The 26415-nt window shown below is 38.2% G+C and overlaps 1 protein-coding gene across 1 annotated transcript in view; it reads left to right on the top strand.

Annotated features, from left to right (window-relative positions):
- The window catches only part of LOC5564209 (fatty-acid amide hydrolase 2), a 50465-nt gene that overhangs the window by 21866 nt on the left and 2184 nt on the right, over positions 1-26415 (top strand). The window contains exons 2-3 of the mRNA XM_001648502.2: positions 12579-12792; positions 12971-13300. Coding sequence (XP_001648552.1) covers positions 12579-12792; positions 12971-13300 — 544 coding nt within the window. The remainder of the gene's footprint in view (positions 1-12578; positions 12793-12970; positions 13301-26415) is intronic.

The following is a 26415-nucleotide window of genomic DNA, read 5'->3' as shown; positions in this document are numbered from 1 at the left end:
CGTCACACATCGTCACAAATTCGACTAATAAGTTGTGAACCGTTTTAGTTACTGTCAAAAGCTGATTACAAACACAATGCGAAAACCTCTGCTGGCAGCTTTTACCGCGAGCAGAGAAGTGAATAATTGCCTACATTTAGGATGTCCTTCTTTCAGCACTGACTGTTTTAGAACTAACACTAAAAAGCCAGTTATTTAAATATCAATGATGATTAATCTTGATTACGAATAAACTGAATAAGTTCTTTGAAATTCAGCTTCAAAATTCATTACAATTCCATGCTAACTGTAGGTAACTATTGTTTTCTATTTCGGCCAAACGGCATTCGGCCAAATGACCCGGAACCGTTACTAACATATGATTATATACTTATAAAATTATTCCAAAAGTCCACTAACTGCATTGAAATTGACCATACCATTAGTAGCAATCTTTCTTCGAGGATTTTTTTTTGTGAAAAAAACGGTTAGACATAGCCGAACAAATTCGTGGGAAAGAAAGGTTTCAATAACATTAATTACTAATTTGAATAAGTAGTGGTTTATTGGAGAAAATGTAAGGAATGATGAATAAATTTGAAAAAGCAGTTTTTATTTGTTTAGAAAGGAAAATAAATGAGTCGAAACATGCACTCTTAGATAGAGATGCATTCTAATGAATTCTCCATCAATTCATATTGGAAAATTCCAAATAGCTCTGCCAAGAAAACTGGTCTCTCTCTCTCTGACGCTAGCGTTAGCTAGCTAGCTATAGATGGGAACGACAAACTGTTGCATTGCAGCAATTAATCGAGCTTCGACGAGCATGGCTGGCTAATCTCGTTCGGTGGTTAAGCGATGTGGTGACCGGTGTCGTAGCCCACTGTCAAGTACAACCAGGTGCATCGTATCTAGAACGCGACCGTTCGTTCGCTCAGAGCTCTCGCGCAATCTGTGTTCTAAACCTCCTTTTACCACCATGGCAGAGTTTCTCCAACCCGATGAACAGTGGCAAATGCCTTGCTAAAATCAGTATATAGTGCTTGTTTGATTATTTTAATAATTTCTTTTAGACGAGTTCACCATTAAGGTTTGTTTGGTGCAGTAACACTTTGTTTTGCTTTCTAAAAACATTTCTCAATCGATTTATTCGCGATTTATGTAGTTTCTTGAACAAATTATTAAGGTATCATTATTTTTCCAAAGCATTCTCGTTATTTTATCAAAAGATAAATTTCATTTTGTTGTGTGGCAATGCTTTACAAAATCCACGTTTTTCGAAAGCTAAATAATCCTCCTTTCTGAATTATCCTTCTGGATGGCCTAATCCTGTATCACAATTCTGCAAAAAAATGTTTAATATCAGATTATTAGAAAATTAAACATGTATCTTTACTTTCAGTTTCTGTTTATTATGTTGTACTTAATTTAAATTTCATTTGGAAACAGATTTTTTGTCTGAATCGGTATCTATCTCAATCGTTCTATCTCAAATTCCGAACATGATTTATATTCCGAAAACTCTACTTACTTTTTATATCGATTTTTCATGGAAACCACTCAAATTTCTTCACTGGTTGATCAATTCATCTATAATTCAAGTCCTCTTCGTTCAAAAGATGTGAATATATCAATTTTTACATTTGAAATCACCACTGCAGTGGTGTTCGAAATTTGCAGTGTACTGTTCGAAATTTGAGACAAAACGGGACAACGAAAATCGAAATTTAAAATTTCCATGCAAATTACTTACTTTGAGCATCAAGTAGAGCTGGTAAATTATCGTTTCTAAGGGGTTTAAAATACTTTTGAGGTTTCATATAATTTACTTAAGTTAGAGATCATGATTTAGATAAGCAAAACCACAAGAACCTAACAATTAGTAAGTCATGGGATACCATTGGGAACCGCTACCATATCGAATTGATGACATACATATGATACCGGTGATCACGGCTGTTTTCGGTAGCCATATCCACGCTCTCAGATGCAGCGAAGCCGGCAATTCTTAGCCGGTCGCTAGAACTTGAATCATTAAGGGGGCAGGATCCGTCATCAATTTCGGAATTTTCAAAAGCAGTTTTTTCGTTCAAAATCAAGAAAATTTACTGGAAAATGTGTTCACTATATTCAATTCTCCAACCGCAACACAGTGAACACATTTTCATCGAATAATTTTCAGTTTTTAACAGAAAAACTGCTTTTGAAGTTTCGATGATGACGATGATTACGATGACGGAGCGTTGATCGTTAAGTTCAAACCACTCTCGAGTAGAATCAAACACTGCATCCTACAACCGTTGATTGTTGGTGGTGTCATATTCTTCACGCCATACCGAGCCATTCAAGAGGCGTAGCAACATCCGACGTCATCCGCACACAAGTTGACACTTTTACGATTGTGACCTCCCAAAGCATCGCGCGTCATTGACAGTGAACTTTTTGCTGGACAGGCCGCCGACGCTGGCGTCTTCCTCGGCAGGAGCAACTGGGTAGTAAAACAGAAGTGCTAATTAATCACACCTTCCTAATGGATGCGTTAGAATGTTCTAATGACATCAACGTCGTTCAAACATCATCTGTCATCTGTCTGATGGATATAAATCCATTAACTTATTAAATGAACCTTAACTTCTGTTACTGATTGGTTCAACCTTGTAACAACTCTATTGGGGCCTTCCTTAGCCTAGTGAAATAGTCCGCGATTATCAGGCGAAGCAAAGCTGAAGGTGTCTGTGTTTGATTCCCGGTCGGTGCAGGACCTTTTCGTAATGGAAATTTCCTTGATTTCCTTTGGCATAGAGTATCATCGTGCCTGCCTTGTAATATACGGATGTAAAACTGGCAACTTTGGCAAAGAAAGCTTTCAGTTAATAACTTAATAACTTTGGAAGTAGAACAACTCTATCATGTTCCAAAGATGTTGGAGCCATTGGGAGACGACTATCCCCGAATTATCCTTGATTGCCAGTACCGCAGCACCAGCTTCATCTACCTTCCGAGTACTTGGTTAGCCGAAAAGATGCGTTAACCATTCGCCACCGCACTAGTTTGTTGCTTCTCGGTTCAGGCGGCTGCCACCGTGGTTAAATGCTCTTCCGATAATGTCAACGCCATTCGTGAAGCAAACAAAGAGATTGGATCTCGAGAATATCATACCGTTACTGTTGAGCTGGGTTGTTACTGGGCTTCGTAGCTGTGCGGCTTGTGGCGTCAACTGTTTAAGTGTATTGTGCTATGGAGTGCGGGTTCGATTCCAGGCCCAGTCGGAGGAGACTTTTCGTCAGACGAAAAATTCTTTACTGGTCCATTAGTTATTCCGTGTGTCCGTTGGTAAAGCTTTTTTCAGTCTGTGCAGTCTTAGGTTGAAAACGGTGTAAATTATCTTAAAACCCGTCTATCAATTCGGCGAGAATTTAATGCATTCGGTTCTGTTAAATTTGACACGCTGCATGCGAGAGCGAAAAGTAGTCGGAAAATCACCTTTCACTATTTGATCATAACATATTTTTATATGTGTCTGTAATAATTGAAGTCTTTTTCTAAGATTGAGTGAAAATTGAAGTTTTAAAGAACATGACCGATTTGATTGTATTTTTTGCTATTTTGTCGGTTGACTAACCGGATTGGATGTGACAATACTGAGTACGATCGTATTTTAATGAGTGGAATGAATACTTCATAATGCTTCTTAGGAATATTTGTTCAAAAATCATCTAATAAGACATTTATACAACGATAATGAAAGATTCCATTTTCAAGTGCTTCTCACTAGCTGGGCTCAAGTGCCATTTAGCATAACGAAGCCAATTTTGTATGTTGATATCATAGAATTCTGATAAACACTAGAACATGGATCAACCATACGATGATGATAAATACTTATACAAAATAAACAATCTGGTCAAATAAAGTAAAGAAACATCTTTAGAAAAGAAAAATCTTTCTCAAGACGTTTGTATGGAGATTTCGTCCGTTGTAAAGCAGCTGCCCATAATACTACATCGCGTTAATAATAAACAACAGGAGATAATCGAGAGGTTTATAGACAGAGCATATAACTCCTAGCTGTGTTGGTTATTAGAGGGGTATTATTATTACTGTCTTTATTAAGGAGTGTATCGAAAAGTAGTCGCAAACATTCAAAACGGTATATCTCAGGGCATAGTTCATCTTTTTAAAAGCTTTTTTCACGCAAATCTTCATCATGTCATCAAATATTGAAGCAACTAAAAAAATAATGAAAAATATACAGTCTTAATATAAATACAACAAAGTTTATAAAGCATGGAAAGTAAAATCTTGCACAAAATTGCATTTTTGAAGTGTCTTCTGAAGATTCGATGGTTTGTATTGAACAAAATGTATATCAAACAAAACAGGATGAAAATCTTATTCTATCGGAAAATATGTTTACTTCACACAGCACGTAAAAAGAAGTTCAAAAAAATAATTTATTGCTCTTAAAAAGCTCAATTATTGGAACAAGGTCGGTTTTTGAAAGTCCCTTTTGTTTAATCAACTTTTGAAACTCTGTCATATACAGCGGTTATTATATAGAGTAACATTTTTGACTTACGTTACTTCATAAATATGCAAAGAAACTTTTCCAATCAAAAAACAATTTTTTATTCGTTACAATCGTTCGATATTACCATTAACGTGTAGAAAGAAAAAATCAAAAAAAGAGGTCCTTAAAAATCGACTTTTTTCGATTTTTGTATTTGCTCTCAAATGCTTGTTAATGAATTTTTCAAAATATTTTTTACACTATGTCATAACAGTTGTGGCACAGAATATATTAGCATAAACAAAAACCATTTTTTCCTAAAATTTAACACATTTATAACCATATCAATTTTTTCAGAGGTGTGCAAGATTTTCATCGACATCTGTTAGTAATTTGCAAAATTATCATGCAAAATGCCATTTTATTGAAGCAATATTACCGCATCATAATTTTTAAATACATTGTAGAGCATTTCTGATCAAAAAATTGTTTGTAGGTTCAACACATTATTTTTGAGACTGTTTTGAATGTTTGCGACTACTTTTCGATACACTCCTTAGAGAGACTTTCAGCCCTTGGCAGGCTATCAGAGGGTGTATGAGTGAAATTAACCCTTCCCTAGCTGTTGATTGACAATTGGCATCCTTCACTTCCTTCAGCTTGAGAGTTCATCGGTTTCCGTTGTTCACTGTACTGACATAGGAACCGGACCCAATTCTTGGCACTTTTGATTCACTTCGGCAGTGGTTTTTTTTTAAAGCTACAAAGCTCATATTTGGCCACAATATGCGTCGTAGTGAAGTGCTCCTTATTGCAAAGTTTCAGACAATTCGGCCGAGAAAAACCCTCCATGCCAAAGCGAATTATGAAAGTGCCCAAGTGATTCTGCACCCTATGTAGTCTTCCCCTGTTATTTTCATCAAAATTGAATTTATCATTATTTTATGTATGGATTGTTCATGCCAGCATTCATGTTAATAACAAGTCTGATATAAATTGAATTTTCAGTTTTTACTTCCTCTTTTGAGCCAAATTTGGCAAGATGGAAAGCTGTTTTTAAAAACCTAAGTTTTCTGGATTTTTTCCAATAAATCCGATAAGTTTAATTTTTTTTTCAATTTAATTGTTTATTTTTTACTGTTCTTTCTCAACCGCAGTAAAGCCGATGGGACCAAAAATCGAACACACATTTGTTGCGCCATATTAATTTTCTTTGAGTCTAAAAGTCATTTGGAAATTAAGGGGTCTATTTTATAAGTCGAGTCGATCAAAATGACTCGACTGGAGTCACTGTCGACCAAAAAATTTGGTCGACACGAGACTGTCACTCGAGTTTTTCGACAGTTGTCACTCTTTGTGACTGGATTACTATATGGACCTATGCACGGGTTCACTATTTGACGTTTTAGCGGTACCGTGTTATTTATGGGACCATGGCAACCCGTGAATTCGGCACCGCTCAAACGTCAAATTAGTGAGCTCGTGCATCGGTCCATTGGAGTCGATGGGTGACATTTGAAATATGCATGCTTACTTTGATCGACAGTGTCTACAGACGAGTCACATGAATCTGCTCGATTTATAAAATAGGCCCCTAAATTAATTCAAAAACTTCTCAAATAAGGTTATCAGAAAACGTCTTCTAGGACATATTAAAAAAATCCAACACGAATTTCACTAGAATTCTCCAAATTCTCCGATTTTTTTTCTGCGAAAAGTTATTCTAGGTGTTCTCGCAAAAATTGTTTTCAATTGTACAGTCAGGTCTCCTATTAGACACATGGTTGGGGGGCGTTATAGGAATCTGCGTTGTAGGAGACCCAGGGCTTATGGGATTTCATCACTTTGGGGGTGTTGTTGAATATCTCGTACGCCAAAAGAGATGGCACAGTACTGTCTTCGGCGAAGTTTCAGTGCTAAGTACGATCTACCTTTAGGAGTTGAGGATCATCATTTTACTTGAGAACTTGGCCGGTAGGGGCGCTTTTTCTGATTTGCACTATATGAACCATGAGGGATAAGAATGCAAAATTTTGTAACATATGATATCTAAGATCCTGATTTTTTGGAAGGTTGGTGTCTTCCGAAGAGTTGTTCTGTAGCTCAAGGGCTGACATGCGGTGGTCATTCTGATACGGAATTACGCCACCAGGCGGCGCTAGTGGGCATGGATTTTTTTAAGCGCATAGCTCAGTAGCCTGATCACTTAGAATAATGGCGTCTTCGGCAAAGTTGCTCAGTATCATAAGGGCTAACATTATTTGAGCCGAAATCTTCGAATTTTTGCCACTAGGCGGCGCTAGTGAGCATGGATTTTTTATTTTGCGGATAGCTCAGTAGACTGACCAAAGTTGTTCAGTATGACAAGGGCTATCGATTTTCCTCGCATTGTCACGTTTAAGTAAAAGTGTCTAGAGAAAAATACATACATTGTTTTCATACAATGGGATAAAAGTGTGGCTAGTATCCTAGTATTTTCGACGGATTGGGAGAGTTTTTGATCAATTATTTGATATGAGAAAGAATGAAGATCCGTTTACTACTCAAATGTGTGATCGTTAGCTATTTATATGAACTAAAGAAAAAAATATTTATGTTTATTTTTATTTCGTCATTGCATAAACGCCACATTTTCCAAGATATGGATTGGATAGAAATGAAGTCAGGTTGGAATGTCAGTCATTACTAATAAATTGAGAAATTCATTCGCTAACCATCTTGATGAGATAACTAGGACTTTTTGGTTACACGACACTCTTGTTTGAATATTTTAAAAATATAAACTTTTTTTCATAACTTTAATTCAATCCTATAAAAAAACTTTTTCTCCCGATTTCTACGTATACATAAAATCTCGAAATTCTCGGCTCAAATAATGTGGTATTGAACAACTTTGCCAAAGATGCCAGTCAGACTACTGAGCCATGCGCAAAACAAAAATTCTATGCTCACTAGCTGCCTAGTGGCAAAATTTCGAAACTTTCGGCTCAAATAATGTTTGTTTTTGTGAAACTAAGCAACTTTGCCGAAGACGCCATCTTTCTAAGTGATCAGGCTACTGAGCTATGCGCAAAACAAAAATTCCATGCCCATTAGCGCCGCCTGGTGGCGTAATTCCGTATCACAATGACCACCGCATGTCAGCGAGATACTGAACAACTCTTCCGGAGACACCAACCTTCCAAAACATCAGGATCTAGAGATATCATATGTTACAAAATTTTGCATTCTTATCCCTCATGATTCATATAGTGCAAATCAGAAAAAGCGCCCCTACCGGCTAAGTTCTCAAGTAAAATGATGATCCTCAACTCCTAAAGGTAGATCGTTCTTAGCACTGAAACTTCGCCGAAGACAGTACTGTGCTATCTCTTTTGGCATATGAGATATTCAACGACACCCCCAAATTGATGAAATCTTATTAGCCCTGGGTCTGCTATAACGTTCTGGTGTGCCTTATAGGAGTGCGCGTAATAAGAGTGCACGTTATAGGAACGCGTTTCATAGGAGACCCGACTGTACTTCCAATTTCACAATACCTTCAGATATTTTTTTAATAAAAATCTATCCCTTCTTTTAGAAGTTAATTCTTGATTCATCCGGGAATTTTTATGAAATTTCTTCAAGAAAATCACAAGAAACTCTTAACCTTCCAAAAGTTCTAAAAAGGAAATCATGACTGATTTTTTTTTTCAATAGTACAGAACTCAAAACAGAATCAAAACTTATATCAAACCAAATTTTAATGAGTTTTGTTCTAGCAAGCATCAGGGTGTCCATTCAAAATCAATTTTTCAATTTCCGGATTTTTCCCGGATGCCTAGAAATTCAAAATTGGATGCCATTATGATCCTACGAATGGTATTTTCCAGATGTTTGATAGGAAGTTTTTGTATTTGATTTGATTTGAGGCTATTCTTTCGAGTTTTAACGAACTCATTACTATTGACATGAAATCGCTTATATTCCAATTGGGTATTTTGCTTTCCAATGGCAGCTCTTTGTAATCATTGTTTGTATTACACTTGTTCGAATCTTCATAAGAGATTTTTCCTTCTTTTGATCATAGGCTATTCTTTTGAAAACGTGGTTTCTCATAATTATTGACATTGAAGTTTATTATACGCTCATCAAGAGTTTTATTTAAAACCAGTGGTCCCGGCAAACTTCGTCTTGCCATCAAGTAGGCTGTTGAAAAACACTGCTGATCGTCCCATAAAAAAGACAGTTCCGTTCAAGCTCGTTTTTCCAACTTTCCCGGTGAACATCCTGGAATTTTTATACACACAAACACGTCGGAACCCTTAACGAACAAAACGGAGAAAAAATCGTTCATATCCGTTCACCCGTTCGTAAGCCATTTCTTGACATACAAACACCATTCCATTTTTATTTATATAGAAGATATAAATAACGTGAGGGATAAACAATTAAAAATTGTAGGCCCTACAGAAGGTCCACTCCTGGACCGAAACGTAGGCGAAGATAATAAAAAAAATAGTCAAAGTGGTCGGTAGAAATGTAAACTTACGCAGGGATTTCATTCTCCTAGATGACTCACAGGTGCAGTCTGCACGGTTTCATTCATAACGTATTGCTCATTTCATTCTAGACGACACATTAGCTTCATATCTTGTTTTTGACACGCTATTCATGGTTTTCCATTAGTGCCATTTTTCGGCCAAATGGCGTTCGGCCAAACGGCATTCGGCTAAATGACCCGAAACCATTTTGTAGCAGTATATTTTAATACAGCATTCAAAAACTTCTGAAGGACCTAGCCGTTTGTTAATCCATGAAAATTAATTAACGATCAGAAAAAAATCGCTGGAAATCTGTACAAAGCCATAAAAATCTAGTCAGAGACCTCATAACGACTTTATCGTAGATCTAGGATCAGTCAAGCTAGTAATCCAAACAAAGCTATATAATGAACCAGTATCTACAGGAATCAGCCAAACAGGAATTTTCGATTAATATGTCCAAGATATCAGTAGCAAATGACTTAGATAACCCAAGAAATATTTTGAAAACAATTTCAGCTCGGCTCTACTAAGAATTTCAATGAAATGTTCTATATAATCTTAAGAGCGATTTTCCAAAGCAGTTACTGGTCAAATATCTCATCGATTTCCATTAGGATTCCAATAAAGATCTTATTTGAGTTGTTGAATTCACAGAGTGCAACAATATTGGAATAAGTGCTTCTGATATTCGGGTATCTAGCATTCCGGCTAGTGACACTCAGACTACTATTATAGAATTGTTTATTTTTTTAAATCCGCCTATGCCACCAATCTTGTTAGTGTACAAGTGATTTTATACTGTCGTTCCTTTTTGACAAAAATGCACTCCTCTGGTGTAAAGTGTAATAAAATAAATAAAATAAATAAATAATAAAAAATCCTGTTGTTCCAGCAATTCTTGCAAAATTTTTTCGAAGACTCCTTAAAGTATTCGTCAAAAAATTCCACTAGTGATGGCTGCAGGAATTCTTTTAAAGAAGACATTTCCTTTCGAATTTATAATAATAGAACTTATTATATTAGATTTTTTAAAGAATCACTTCAAGACTTTTGTCCTTACAAATGTCTGGCATTATTAAAAATTGATTTAAATCTCTGATAACTTCTCTAAGAATACTTTTAGACATATCTTCAAAAATTCATCTTATATTCTGTACAGAGTTCTTTCGGAATTTACACAATCTGTAGGTGAATTCCGGCGCACATTTTCTTCGAAGAGAAGAAATTTTCTTCCATAATCCACCAGCAAGAAAATTTTTTTTTTTTTTCGAATAAAATACGCGCCGGAATTCGCCTACTGGAATGCTGTCCGGGGATAATTCCTGAAAGAAATTATTCTAAAGGCTTTAAGTTCCTAATTTACCGAAGGAAGAAAAAAATACGAATAATTAAGATCATAATAATATAATTATAATTTTCAGCAACTCTTCTAAGAACTACTACTTAATTCCTCGAAGCATCTTACAAAGAAACTCCATAGAGATTCCGAAACTCATTTAAAAAATTACCCCAGTGATTATTTTGAAGATTATTGGAATCATCACAGGTATTTGCAAAGATTTGACGAGGATTTCCTAGACATCTTCAGGCATTGCTCTTAGCAGGGATTCCCGAAATAATTCAATCAGAGGTTTCCCCGACTACCTACTCCTTTTCAGAATCCTGAGGTTATTCTTCCAAGAATAAGTGTAAACTATTGTTGAGATTTTACTATAAGAATTTCTATCTCTCCAAGAAGTTGTGCAAAATGCCTCAGATAGTAGGCATTTTTTCAATTATTCTCATAAATGTTTTTCATGCATCTCCGAAGATTCCAAGAACTTCTTTGTGTACAGGCCTTCAAATCTTACGCCTGCGAAAGTGATCTTTCGGAGGATTGTGAACAACATTGATACATTACCAATGACTGTTGAAAGTTATAAGAAGTATACAAAACATACATACATATGTTTCAAACTTTATATGGAATCTACGTACATGGAGGTTTCAGTGTATATTCAACACGGCTCCAGTGTTCTTTCCAGGTCCGATACTGCATGCAATGCAATGGTCAATAATCGTTTAATTATTTTAGTCAATTATAGCCTATCATAATGCACCAGATGGTGTTTACCGACTGCGTACAAAGTTAATAACTTAACAGCTATAGTACAAACAAAAAGTCACTTAACACGATGAAAACATTAAACTACACCATAACAACAGTCATCATCACCGTTTACCGCTTCTTCGCCGACCGGTTCCCTGTGTTTTCAAGATTTGCTTTGTAGAAGGAGCTATCTAATCATTCAACCGGACTACATTGCAAAAAAACGTCGGTACCAGACATACTTATATGTACATTTTTTTGCTGAACATTGCAGACGGGTTAACCATCCGTATGAGAACCTCTCGAAACCGAAAAAAAAATCCGATTAGAACCAAACAAATCACGAGACTTCAATTTTAGAACGTTCTTGGATAGGTTGCTGTAAATAGCAGAAGTGATCTAGCAAGCCGGTAGCCTACCATTCTTATGTTGCTGTTGGTCAGCTACCAAAGACGGCCTTGAACTTGAACCACCAACCACCACAATCGGCTTGCTTAGTTGCGCTGGCGGGTGGTGAAGTTCATATACGGAGCGGAGCAGGTCTGCATTGCGACGACATTGCTACCCGCTACCGTCACGAAACCAGAAAAAAAACAGTGCGTGCGCAGCCCCCGTCGAGTACATATTGGCTCAATTAGCACATCGACGATTATTGCTTGCTTGCTCACTTCCCGATTACAAGATTATATTATGATGACAATAAATTTTCGAGGTATTCAGTGGAATGCCTGTAAGTAAATGAAAACCAAATTTAGTACTATACAATTTCTTTCCACCAACATTGCTGTTCTACGCATATATACCCCGCAGTCCATAAGGTTTACATCAAACATGGGACAAGTAGGCGTAGAAGGAAAGTATAATCAACCCTTCATAACTCGATATTTAAAGGACCATTGAGTAAGGGAGGTATCGAGTTATAGAACACTAAACTAATGCAATCCCAGGGACAATCGAGATAGCCATGATAATCAGCTTTTACTTTGGTTCTCTAACTCTATGTTGAGATACAGAAAATCGAGTAAGGGAGAGTTGACTGTAAAATCTGAACGTTTTCAGTGAAGTTAACAAGGAAATCATTTTAGTTGGACTTAAATGGTATACCAGGTATCCCCGTTGGTTTGGTCACATTTAATTTGAATCCGTATAGACCTGAGTGAAAGAAAAGGTTATTACATATTTCATATATATTCTATAACAATTGTTTTTTCCTGTTAGTAAACTCATTTGATTGTATCTCATATTGTTGAAAACTAAATAAAAAGGTATTTAGATCTGTAATAATTGTGATACCAGTCGAATAAATTTTGTCATATTTTTTGTTGTATCAATTTTACCTTTTTACCAATCAATCAATACCTTTGCTTGTTATAATTTTGTTAAAACCCAATGATCGGGTTTCACTACCCGACACCTACAATAACGGCACACCATGTTTAACATATATGCATTTTTTTTCCTGCTTCTCCTGCAGCTCCGCTCGGAAGACGTGGTACGGGCCTACATCGACCGGATCCGGGAAGTGAATCCGCTGATCAATGCCGTGGTCGAGGAACGCTTCGCGGCGGCCATCGAGGAAGCCAAGAAGGCAGACCAGATGATTGCCGACATGCAAACGATTTGGCTCATCAAAACCTATCCGCTGCTGGGGGTTCCGTTTACGGTGAAGGAAAGCTGTGGGCTGAAAGGTGAGCACTTCCTACAGTAGTAGCATCGCGCCATGTCTTATCAGCAGTATGGCGTTGACCTAGAAACGTGCGGTCCGTCCGTCGTGATCCGCTGCGCAAAAGGTTATCGGATGAATGTGTGCAAAAATGCTACAATCCAGTACGAATGCATCTGGTTGACTGTTTTGAATCGTTGCAGGTGCCCTGTTCACCGGAGGCTCACTACCTCGCGCAGGGATCAAGGCGAGCTCCGACGGTGAAGCGGTGGCACTTCTGAGGGCAGCCGGGTGTATTCCCCTGTTGGTGTCCAACACGCCCGAATACTGTCTGAGCTGGGAGTCGTACAACCACATCACCGGACGCACGTTGAATCCGTACGATAACCGCCGAACGGCCGGTGGTTCCTCCGGAGGCGAAGGGGCACTGATTGCGGCCGGTGCTTCACTATTCGGCGTGGGAAGTGACGTTGCCGGATCGATCCGAGTGCCATCGCTGTTCAACGGCATATTCGGTCATAAGCCAACGGCGGGTAAGTCCAACTGGAGTGGATTGAATAATAATGCAAATACAGTTTTTTTTTTTATGAACCGCTGTGCTCTCTCATAATTTATTAACGAGCCTTACTGATGCTTTGCCATTGAGAGTTATCAACAGAAGCGTGCAATCGGAACGATTTCGTTTATACTTTTTTGCTCTCGGCAGAAATGCATTATCAGTTATCGCTCCGTCCACGCCTTCTTGTACCAACCGGATCCGACGCGAACACCATCTTTGCAGGGTTGCTGTCCGGTATTCTTGCAACATGTCCTGTCCATCGTATTCTTCCAGCTTTGGCCACCTTCTGGATACTGGGTTCGCCGTAGAGTTGAGCGAGCTCGTGGTTCATCCTCCGCCGCCACACACCGTTTTCCTGCACACCGCCAAAGATCGTCCTAAGCACCCTACGTTCGAAGAATCCAAGTGCTTGCAAGTCCTACTCGAGCATCGTCCACGTTTCATGCCCGTAGAGGACTACCGGTCTTATGAGCGTTTTGTGCATGGTACATTTCGTGCGGGTGTGAATCTTTTTTGACCGCAGCTTCTTGTGGAGGCCATAGTAGGCCCGACTTCCACAGATGATGCGCCTCCGTATTTCACGGCTAACGTTATTGTCAGCCGTCAGCAAGGATCCAAGGTCCACCACCTCGAACGTATCCCCGTCTATCGTAACACTGCTACCTAGGCGAGCCCTGTCGCGCTCGGCTCCACCAGCTAGAATGTACTTTATCTTGGACGCATTCACCACCAGTCCAACTTTCGCTGCCTCGCGTTTCAGGCAGGTGTACAGGTCTGCCACCTTTTCAAATGTTCGGCCGATAATGTCCATATCATCCGCGAAGCAAACAAATTGACTGGATCTCGTAAAAATCGGCTCTCCGCATAACACCTTCTAGAGCAATATTGAAGAACAGGCACAAAAGTACTTGTCGTAGTCCCCGGCGGGATCCAAACGAACTAGAATGTTCGCCTGTAACCTTCACACAATTTTGTACACCTTCCATCGTCGTTCTTATCAGTGTCGTGAGCTTCCCGGGAAAGCTGTTCTCGTCCATGATTTTCCATAGCTCTACGCGGTCGATACTGTCGTATCAGGGTGTCAACTCAATATTGAAAATAAAATTCCCTGACTTTCCCTGACCTTCCAGTCGTTTTCCAGAAAAATTCCAGACCACTCAATTAATTAATTTGAACCGAAATTATTAATCCAAGAAAGATACATATCCGAAAATTTACATGATGTAAAGTTTCACATACACATCATACTAATATTCAGTTTATTCATACTAGGTCGTATGAAGAATCTGAAGAAAAGCTATTACTTTACTGAAATATATTTGTCAGATAACATTTTTTAGCGTTTGTTCAAGTTGATATGATTGAACTGAGCAATTGAACGAAGATGTACTCGGCTACTGAACTACCTCAAATATAATTTCACAAATTTCAGGCATAAACGACAATTCTGGACCCTTTCCTGATTATACCTTATTACAACTTCTTTATATAAGAAGCAACACTATTACGATCATCCACCATGCTTTTCAAGTGCAAGAAATTTATCATGAAATTTGGCTATTACTTTTTCCAGGTAACATTCTAGCTAATGCCAAAAAAATTTTTTGGAGGATGGCTTCAAAAAATTCCTCATAGATTTCTCAGAAATTCCTCTTGAAATTCTTAAACATATTTTTACAGATATTCCTTCAATACTTTACCATGACGATTTCCTCTAAAATCTCCTTTTCTTTCTAAATTTTCTTTCTAAAAAATTTTGAATTTCTCCAAGAATACAATTTGGATTTTTCAGGATTATTTCAAGAATACGTCTAAAGATATTTTTCAGGAATCACATAGAGTTTTTCCCAAAATGTATTCATTTTTTTCTTAGAATATTTTTAATAATGCTTCACGATGATTGGTTACATGTAATTTATTTTAGGTATCATTTTAGGATTACGATATGAATAACGCCTAGGTTTTCTCCTCGAGGAGTTTATGTAAGTATTCTTAAGATGAAGATGCAACGAAGCCACACCTTAAATGTTCAAAAGCACAAATCTAAAGAACCACCAAACAGCTGTTCATGCTCCAAACATGATCGATTGGTCACACGCTGATGATGATCAATCAATCCAATTCTCAGAGGGAACGATAACTTGGTCCACGAGATTTAAGCTCACGAAAATTTGAGATGTGGCTTCGTTGTATCCTCAATTTAAGGTAATTATCAACAAAGCTAAAATTAGAATTTTCAAGCTCACAGATCTAGAGAACCTGACAACCATTCGCGTTGAAAATTTGATGGGTTGGGTTCTCAACCGCTTGTTGAGATGATTATTCCAAACAATATTCCTGAAATTTCTGCTTTTCAATAATGTTCTGGATTAAAATAATTCAAGAAATTTGGAGAGGCATCCTCAGAATTTCTAGAGTTATTCCTGGGTATATTGTAAGAAAGAAAAAAAATGGTCATATCTATAAGAAAGCTCTTGATAAAAATCCTAAAGAAAGGCGGTACTATCTGAACAAACTATTTTCAAAAATAACTTGGAACAAAAAAAAAGAAATATCCTGTTCATATCCTAATATCTGAAACAAACATACTTTCGACAATTTTTTTTTTTTTCATGCAGAACATTGAACCGAAAAATTGTACCATCATCAGGAACACAAATCTAGAAAACCAAACAGTGTTAAGAGTTGAAAAAACGATCGATTGATCACCACCAGCCAGTAACCATTTTTTTTTCCAAATAAATCATTGTTTGATTCATCAGATTTGTGATCTTGAAATTTTGAGATACGGCTTTTTTTCATCATCACTTAAATACGAGAATCCTTATTGGTTTTTCTCTTAGTTTCACAAGTTCTACTTGATATTTTGAGCGATACAATTTGATGTAGTGAACTGCATTTTTTTTTTCAAGATTTTGTGCTAAATGCGCCAAACTAGGCAATTACCGTGAAGGCCCCATACCCCATACTCTGCGCACTTAAGGCTTTTCAAATTTCAAACAGCTGTATTTAATTGAAAACCAAACACAATCCTCACAAAAGCTTCACTAAGTAATGATTTTTATTGCAAATGTTTAATTTTTCTCAAGGGTGTCCGTGGTCCTAACTCTACAAATACAAAAATCGAAAAAAGTCTATTTTAAAGGACCTCGTTTTTTGTTTTTTTCTTTCTACACGTTAATGCTAATATCGAATGATTGTAATGAATAAAAAATTGTTTTTGCTGTATATGACAGAGCTTCAAAAGTTGATTAAACAAAAGTGACTTTCTGAAACCGACCTTTTTCCAACTATTGAGCTTTTTTAGAGCAATAATTTATTTTTTTGAATTTTTTTTTACGTGCTGTGTGAAGTAAACATATATTCCGATAGAATAAGCTTTTCATCCTATGATTTCCAAAACATGTAATTAACTTAGTTTTAAAAAATCCAAAGCAACATACAAAAAGGGTACAAACTACGTCTTTTTGCATTCTCCCTTGGCGTGTAAAGGAAAATTAGCTTTAACTGTTTTTGTATTTTCACTAGAAAATATAAAAACCAAATTTTCTTTTATTCGGTTCGGTTCTGGGTTTGGTATTAAATAATTGTCTCGGATTCGGGTAGGATCCGGGTTTGAAGAAAATTAATAAGAACCTGGTTCTGGTTTGTTATATGTGAAACCCGAACATTCCTACTAAATACGAAGAATAGTTTGAGCGAAAGGGTATATCCATGCTTAATGTATTGTTCATCACTCAATCGAGAAGTATCGCCGCCCTGTATAAGCGTGACGTTATTAATGACCGATTCATATTTCAGATCAATAACAGTACTTTATTGGCGTTTCTATATAGCAAATACGATTAAACCTCGATGTTCCATTACTCGATATTGACTCATGAAACTATACAAAAAATCAAAATTATTCTATTGCATGGTTAGGGAGCATTCAAAAATTACGTCCATCGTTCAGAGAAGAAGGAGTCTACGAAAATGGGACAATGCATCTATTAGGTACTGTTAAAATCGCGACAGGGGATTGAGGGGACGGAGTGTAGAAATCCTTAAAATATGTTGGACGTCATTTTTTAATCTTCCCTTACTATGATGATCCTCTTAAACAATTTACCAAAGCATTTCCATTCCATATCTCGATGGTGTCGACAAGTCGATGGTTCCCTTCAATATCGACCTCTGGAGGGTTGATTGTATGTTGAAAATAACGTTTTATAACTGCTGCGCATAGTAAGGGACATAGTTGAAAAATGGTTCCTTACTATGCGCACTTAAGAAGAATAAGAAAATTAAGAGAAAATAAGGTGCACTTTACCAGTTATGATTGCTCGATAAATAAACTAGTGCCTACATACTAAAAATCTGAAATATATTCTCTTTAACTTGATTCAAATGACTTAAGTGATGAGGTACTCCCTTAGCATTTTTGCTAACGGGCAGTCAATTTGGACGTTTTTCAATATTTTTAAAGCTATTTTATTTTTTATTAAAATAATAAACGTAAATTTGTCAAGAAAATTTTTCGTGTACTTTTTTATTACTATTGTAGCAATATATGGATACCAAATTTTAAACAAAAATTTAAATGCTTTACCAGATTTTGGTGGATTTTAGTAAAAGTGCGCAGAGTTAGGAGCTGCGCAGAGTTAGGGGCCCTCACGGTAGTTGATCTAGGAAACTTAACAACAAAATATTTTTAAAGCAATCCACGCCAATTTCAAAGAAGTCACTCGGAGAGTACTGTTGATGCTTTTCAATTCAGAAAATTTGAATTCTGAGGATAAATATAAGCAGTAAAGTACAGATTACTCTATTATGCATAAGAGCATTTCCTCAAAGGTTAACTGCAATTTTTAAAGATTGATTACCCTCTTTATTCCATATATCGTAGTGCTGACTTAGCCTGAACAATATCATTTCAGACAATCAACTCGTTTGATGTTGTAAGATTGATATTTTTCCCTGACCTCAAGTGAAATTCCCTGACTTTCCCTGACTTTCCAGGTCAAAAATTGAATTCCCTGACATTCCCTGACTTTCCAGGTTTTTCCAGGTAGTCGACACCCTGCGTATGCCGCCTCAAAATCGATGAAAAGATGATGCGTTGGGACCTGGTATTCACGACATTTTTGGACGATTTGCCGTACAGTAAAGATTTGGTCCGTTGTCGATCGGCCGACAACGAAGCCTGCTTGATAACATCCCACGAACTCGCTTACTATATGTGATAGACGACGGAAGATGATCTGGGATAATACTTCGTAGGCCGCATTTAGAATGGTGATCGCTCGAAAGTTCTCACAATCTAACTTGTCGCCTTTCTTGTAGATGGGGCATATTACCTCTTCCTTCCACTCCTCCGGTAGCTGTTTTGTTTCTCAGATTGTGCCTATCAGCCGGTGCAAACAAATGGCCAGCCTCTCCGGGCCCATCTTTATGAGTTCAGCTTCGATACCATCCTTACCAGCAGCTTTATTGTTCTTGAGCTGGTGAATAGCATCCTTAACCTCCCTCAAAGTGGGGGCTGGTTGGTTCCCATCCTCCGCAGTACCGACGAAGGCATTTCCTCCGTTGTCCTGACCTTCATTGCCTGTGCTCTCAGCGCCATTCAGATGTTCGTCGAAGTGCTGCTTCCATCTTTCTATCACCTCACGCTCGTCCGTCAAAATGCTCCCATCCTTATCCTTGCACATCTCGGCTCGCGGCACGAAGCCGTTGCGGGATGCGTTGAGCTTCTGACAGAACTTGCGTGTTTCTTGAGACCGGCACAGCTGTTCCATCTCCTCGCACTCCGTCTCCCCAAGGCGGCGTTTTTTTTCTCCCGAAAGAGGCGGGTCTGCTTTTGACGTTTCCGTCTATAACTCTCCACGTTCTGCCGGGTCCCTTGCTGCAGCATGACCGCCCGCGCTGCGTTCTTCTCCTCCAGAATCTGCCTACATTCCTCGTCGAACCAATCGTTCCGTCGACTCCGTCCCACGTACCCGACGTTGCTCTCAGCTGCATTGTTGATGGCTGCCTTCACTGTTCCCCAGCAGTCCTCAAGAGGGGCTTCATCCAGCTCACCCTCTTCCGGTAATGCAGCCTAGAGGTGCTGCGCGTATGCCGCTGCGACATCCGGTTGCTTGAGCCGTTCTAGCTCATACCGGGGCGGCCGTCGGTACCGTACGTTGTTAACGACGGAGAGTTTTGGGTGCAGTTTAACCATCACTAGATAGTGGTCAGAGTCGATGTTAGCGCCACGATAGGTCCTGACGTCGATAATGTCGGAGAAGTGCCGTCCATCAATCAGAACGTGGTCGATTTGCGATTATGTCTGCTGTGGTGATCTCCAACTGTATCGGAATGGAAGGCTGCGCTGGAAGTAGGTGCTACGAATGACCATATTCTTGGAGGCGGCGAAGTCAATTAGTCGTAAGCCGTTTTCGTTCGTCAGCCGGTGGGCGCTGAACTTTCCAATAGTTGGTCTGAACTCCTCCTCCTGGCCAACCTGAGCGTTTAGATCTCCTATGATGATTTTAACGTCATGGCTTGGGCAGCTATCGTACTCGCGTTCGAGCTGTGCGTAAAAACCGTCTTTATCATCATCACAACTTCCGGAGTGAGGGCTGTGCACGTTGATTATGCTGAAGTTGAAGAACCGGTCTTTGAGCCTCAACTTGCACATTCTCTCATTGATCGGCCACCACCTGATCACGCGCCTCTGCATATCACCCATCACAATAAACCCGGACTCTAACCACTCGGCTAAGGAAGGCCCATCATTCATGTCATCGGGCTTATAGTACGCTCGGAATTCACGTTCTCCGGTTCTCGACAAGCGTATTTCCTGGATAGCTGCCACGTTCACGTCGACATTCCGCAGTTCATGAGTCAGAAGCCCAACACGTGCGGGTTCTCACGTTCCAAGATCCGATTTTTCAATCGTTGTCCTTTATTCGTTTGTTGGTCTCTGGCCGTAAAATCAATCCGCTTGCTCTACTTTAGCCTTTCTTGGTCGATGAAGAGTATTTGATAGGCCACCTAACCATGGTTGCACTACCTACATCGTGCTACAGTCGACTCTCCACATCTCGATGTTCTACATCTCGATATCTCTCCATATGTCGATTATTTCATAAGTCCCTTCAGTCTGCATACATTTTCACTCTCCATATCTCGATATCCTCCTTATCTCGATATCTCCATATCTCGATGTGTTTCTGTTGATTTTTCGATCTCAATTTTCTCTCCGTATGTCGATGTGACCAATATCGAAGGTTACTAGACCAAAATTTTGGGATTCAAAACAAATTAGGAGCGCAAACTGACGTTTGTTTGTGTATTACTTTCTTGGCAACGGAGTGTTTTTCAATCTAGTATTCTTTAAAAAATTGTTCTTAGTCTCGATCTGAGACGAGACTCGCGAAGAGGAAAAAAAGCAACGTCATATGCAGCCCAGATTTCGCTGTCAGATGCAGCCAGTTGATTTTGTGGGCGAATATGTGGAGAGTATTGGAATCATTAATAAAAAAAAATAATTCAGCGAAATATTCCATTTGATTTGCGCTGACGAAACTAAATCGAAACAAGCAAAACATTTGTTATTGCAATGTTTACTGCGTTTGCGGATGTGAAATTTAACTTGAAAAGGTTTTCTGAACTTGGAACGATGCAATCGCAATTCATCTTTGCCATTGAGTTCATGTAAAAGCTTGAACATCTTGCTCACAAATTTGTGTAAACACAGAATCGAAGAAGAAAATCTTAGCAACCGTAGAAAAAGAAGACCGACTTCGCGAGTCTCGTCTCAGGTCTCGATCTCTCCCTATCTCGATGGTCCCTTCGATATCGAGATGTGGAGAGGCGACTGTATAAGGTCGGTGCTGGCACGTTCATAGCCATCACAATCATCCACCATCCAAACATCAGGGCTTCAAACCTGTAGCTCTGGTTTTCAATAGTTTCAAGTTCTTTCGGACATGCTACTGTGGTAAGCTGTCATGCGCTAGCGGTGTTTTTTTTTTTTTTTTTGAATATACTCAACTCAAAACCGACCATAATGTCACTTACACCCCCTCAAGTATAGTGTCAACCCATAGTTTCGAACATGGAAGCGCCTCTGCACGTACTCCTTTTGACAATGAGTCAAATGGACGAACCAACTTGTGCTTGATTGAGCCTAAGTGATTATCATTCGATTGAAGTGGCCGTCATCAGTTTTTTTTTCTGGTGTAGGTATTCGGCTCCATTTGCATCAACAACTAAGCCATACCAATCCATAGAATAACGAAGAAAAATCCTCATCGATCATGAAAGGACACAAGTCGACGCAGTTTCGACATGTCCAGTCGGAATTCTTGAACGCAATACGTGCTCTAACAAAGGCGTTACACGAACGTATCCCTTTTTGCGCGCAGTTGTTCAGGTGGATGTTACGATCGAACACAACGAACATTCGATCAGATTATTCTTACTGGAACAAAGTAAAGCCAAAGCCGCAGTTTTGTTCTGTGTCGCATATTGTGTGAAAGAGAGTGGTTTTGATTCAACTATTCATATGAACTTCCTTAGCCGAGTGTTTAGAGTCTTCGGCTCATTGCAAAGCCATGCTGTAAATGTCTGGGTTCGATTCCGGTCGGTGCAGAATCTTTTCGTAATGGAAATTTTCTTGACTTCCGTGGGCATAGAATATCATCTACCTGCCACACGATATACGAATGCGAAAATGACAACTTTTGCAAACAAAGCTTTCAGTTAATAACTGAGGAAGTTGCTCATTTAACACTAAGCTGAGAAGCAGGCTTTGTCCCAATGAGGACGTCATGCCAAAAAAAAAGAAGTTGAAGTTGTTCGGTTGATGTGTTGATTCATGCGAAGGTCAAACCATCTATACTGCCCATACTCGCATAACAGTCCCATATTCTATGGGATTTCGTATATAAATGATGCAATGCCACAGTGATTTTTTTTTGCCGATTTAGTGATCGAAATAGCATAGCGCCTAAACCATTCATTTTAGAAAAAAAGTTTGTTCAGAGGAGTTTCTTGATTTGTAAAAGCGCTTCTTTTGGCACTAGCGGACAGGTGATTAAATCACCTAAAAGTGAGATAAAAAAATATTTTTTTTTATTTATTTATTTATTTATTTATTCAGTATTATTCATGTAACATAAGGCTACGGCCTTTTTTATCGTTACACCTAGTGATTCAATTGCTTCAATTATGCTTTCATATTTATTGAGCTATCCCACAATTTTAACAATTTATAATGTCAAATACTGCATTACCTGATTTAGATAGACGATTGGTGTCTTCAGCAAAGTTGTAGTACTTGTAAATTCACTCTTTGTCGAAGACACCAAATTTCTACCTCTTATAGATCACAAGATACAGCATGTTTTTTCAAAATGGCCCTCAAAAATCAAAATTTTAATATAACTTTTTTCTAATATTTTTCACATTTTTCATGTCTTCTACAAAGTTGTTTGCCTACCAAAAATACACGTTTTTGCCGAACATTTCAACTTAGTATCTCTCATGCTGAAAAAGTTATTTCAAAATAATCGATATTTTTTTAACTTTTTTCTACTGACATCATACGTTTGGACGCAGAATGACGCACCTAACCGTTTGCGATTCTGAATGGACTATCTTTTGGCTCTCAAATGATACTAAAAACTTTTGGCCGGGAATGACCTTTTGATTGCTATGCACAACCTAGTGAAACTATAAAAATGCATTTATTTGTGGTTTTTTAAGTCTTTGCAAGAAGTAGTGATATATAAACAATGATTTTAATGGATAATGATGTAAAAATTGAGTTATAAATTTCAAACTATGCATTTGATACATAAAATTAGTAAAATATCAACAAAACAGATTTATTTTGTAATAATGCTCAACCAGATTGTATTATTCCTCTTCTTCTTCGTCTTGCAAGTTGATAAGTAGTAGTTAAGCATCGTCAAATAAAGATTTAATTTTGCTTTTTGGCCATCCTCGAGCTTCTGCTAGAACCGGGTCCGATGAAACTAGCAACCAATGAATAAGGTCCTCATTTGTACTTTTCCGCGATATTTTTCTGGTATGGATTTCCCGATATCTATTTTAAGATGTTTTTTTGTAGAATTAAAACTGAAAAAATCAATATTTTTAATATATACCTCTTCCACTCTTTGTTCTTAGCTTCCTGCGCTTCTTCCGAAAGCTGTCCAATCGGAACTAAGAAGTGTTCCATAATTGCAGATCCATGAAAAAGTATTTTATGAATACTTGCTGGAAGGTAGTACCACTCATACAACCGAATCAATAACCGGGCTGTTTCTCCACAGTAACTACTCAATGCATCGGTATTAATTTTTCGTCCTGATGCCATTACCTGTCATACGAGCAAGAATATCACAAAAATTGTATATATTACTCATTAATGATATTAACCATAATTACCTGTAATATGGTACCGCATCGTTGAATGGCAGGAAGATTAAGGCCAGTGATTTCAGCCACAGCTACGGCATTTTCAAAAAAACGTCTGGCCACGTTTCCTGTATTGGATGTTCCGCTTCCTCCTGCGCGTGGTTTATCCACATGCAGTCCTAATTCCACCTTGAAACGCTGTTGGATCATAGCCTTCCGCTTAAGCATTGCTTCCTTATTTGCACCTCTAGGTGCCCACTTCTTCACTTCTAGCCGATAGGATACTTTTAAAAAGTACTCCAAAAATCTTATCCAAGCGTGGAGGATACTAAGGCCAAATTGAAATGCGCTTTCGTCAACATGAAGATTTGAAATTTTGTCAACATTATTCATCTGCTTTGGCGTTGCTTTGCAGACATAACATCTCACTGCTGCTTTAGTTTCTGTTAATGCAGAACAAATTTTACCATCTACCATGGTCAACAACATGTTGTACCTCACACATATCTTACGGCCATTCTTCACCAGCTTCGTCGGTTCAAGCATCTCAATCTGACGAGCTAGATAATCTCTCTCGCGAATAGCGAGTTCAGCTGTTTCAGTTGCCATCTGAATGTGAATTGGTCTACAAAGACGTGTGGACGACGGACGAGGATTTTGAAAAAGGACCTTTTCTTTCCATGCAGCTTTGATCGGTACAAGTGCCGACATAAAAATGCTTGAATCGGTCTTCGAACCATCATCATTTTCAAAAACCTGATTATACTCCGAATTACCAGTGCTGCCATCCATTCCATATTTGATTGTCATCTCAATGTCCAATAGTTCGGCATCAGTGAAGTTGTTCAATTTCTCTTCTACCACTTCAACAATTCGTTCGGAAGTTAGATTGAGTAGTTGCTGCAAATTGATTTCAATCTCTGTGTCTGAAATCGTAATGAATTCATCTGCAGGATAACAGGTCTTTTTAGCAGCCAGTACTCGGTTATACGGAGGATAAATGTTTGCGTTCCTTTTCTTCGCTCCTGATTGAATGGAGTTATATTGCGAGACGGATAAATCACTGTCTACCATCAGAGCAAGAGCTTCCATATCCGTATAAGCGTAAACTGGATTGTTCTCAGTTTGCTTCCACGAATCCCTTATCCTGGTTGCTCTGGAAGGTGTAGTTTGAGTAGCTTCTCTTATAATTGCTGCTGCATCTGTCAACCTTTCTTCTCGAAGCTTCATTTGCGTAGCGTATGCTAGCTCCTTCGATCGGAAGCGATTCCTGATGTCAGCTGTTTTCTTTCTTTTCGTTATGTTGCTGCTTTCCTCAAAAAGAATCGATTTACGTCCAGATGGTATATTTCTCGACGTCAACAAAATGTTTTCAGTAAGTTTGAATGGCTTTTCAAAGTATTTGAAATAACGGTTCAAAACATTCCTCTTTGAGCGCCCATGCTTGCACCAACGTTTTTTGAAGTAGGAGCAAGCAAGTTCGACTTTATACTCAATTTTAGAAGCAACACCAGGAGAGACATCAGCATCAATAGCACAAGCTTCTAGTACGTATGTCAAAACATTCCGCTTTTTTTCCTCAAAACTGCCATTAGTATCAACCCACAAATTGAAAATATATCGTTTATCGAGCTCCACTGAAAGGATCCGGAAAATTGAAGCAACCAAACAAATTAAAATGACAAATCATATGGTAATAAGGAACCGCACAACTAACTTCCTAACGACCTACCTGTATTTGTTGTACCAGCCATTGTTAACAGTTCTCGCAGAGTTTGTGATTGTAACACTAACAGAGCAGTAACAGAATTTGATAATAGCACTGAACCACTGATTTATATCTATCTGACGCTCGCTGTCACAGTTTAATGTCAAATCAACAACAACTTTTTCTGCATTAGTAGTAGTGACATGTGCATTTACTGTAGAAGCGGCAGCACACATATTATTTACGGTTTATTTTGTTCCAACACCGCACACGAATTTGTATAATGTGAAAGGGTTTTTTATAAGCTATGTCGTATATTGCGTGATTTTGTAAGGAAGAAAACGTCCTATACGATAGTGACACGAATAATGGTTACGTTGCAAACAAATGAAACCGTTCAAATATGCCTCATATGAAAAAAATGTGATTAAAACGAGAAGAAGGGTTTTTAAATCGCAAATATATGCAATTTTATAGTTTCACTAGGTTGTGCGTAGCAATCAAAAGGTCACTCCCGGCCAAAAGTTTTTAGTATCATTTGAGAGCCAAAAGATAGTCCTTTAAGAATCGCAAACGGTTAGGTGCGTCATTCTGCGTCCAAACGCATGATGTCAGTAGAAAAAAGCCCAAAAAATATCGATTATTTTTAAATAACTTTTTCAGCATGAGAGATACTAAGTTGAAATGTTCGGCAAAAACGTGTATATTTGATAGGCAAACAACTTTGTAGAAGACATGAAAAATGTGAAAAATATTGAAAAAAAGTTATATTAAAATTTTGATTTTTGGGGGCCATTTTGAAAAAACATGCTGTATCTTGAAATCTATAAGAGGTAGAAATTTGGTGTCTTCGACAAAGTGTCTTGAATTTACAAGTACTACAACTTTGCTGAAGACACCAATCGTCTATCTCAATCAGGTAAAAAAAATATTTTTTTATCTCACTTTTAGGTGATTTAATCACCTGTCCGCTAGTGCCAAAAGAAGCG

This window comes from Aedes aegypti, chromosome 1 (genome assembly GCF_002204515.2).
Source record: "Aedes aegypti strain LVP_AGWG chromosome 1, AaegL5.0 Primary Assembly, whole genome shotgun sequence".
Taxonomy (NCBI): Eukaryota; Metazoa; Arthropoda; class Insecta; order Diptera; family Culicidae; genus Aedes; species Aedes aegypti.
The sequence above is the reverse complement of the archived record's forward strand: the minus strand, read 5'-3'. Positions and strand labels throughout refer to the sequence as shown.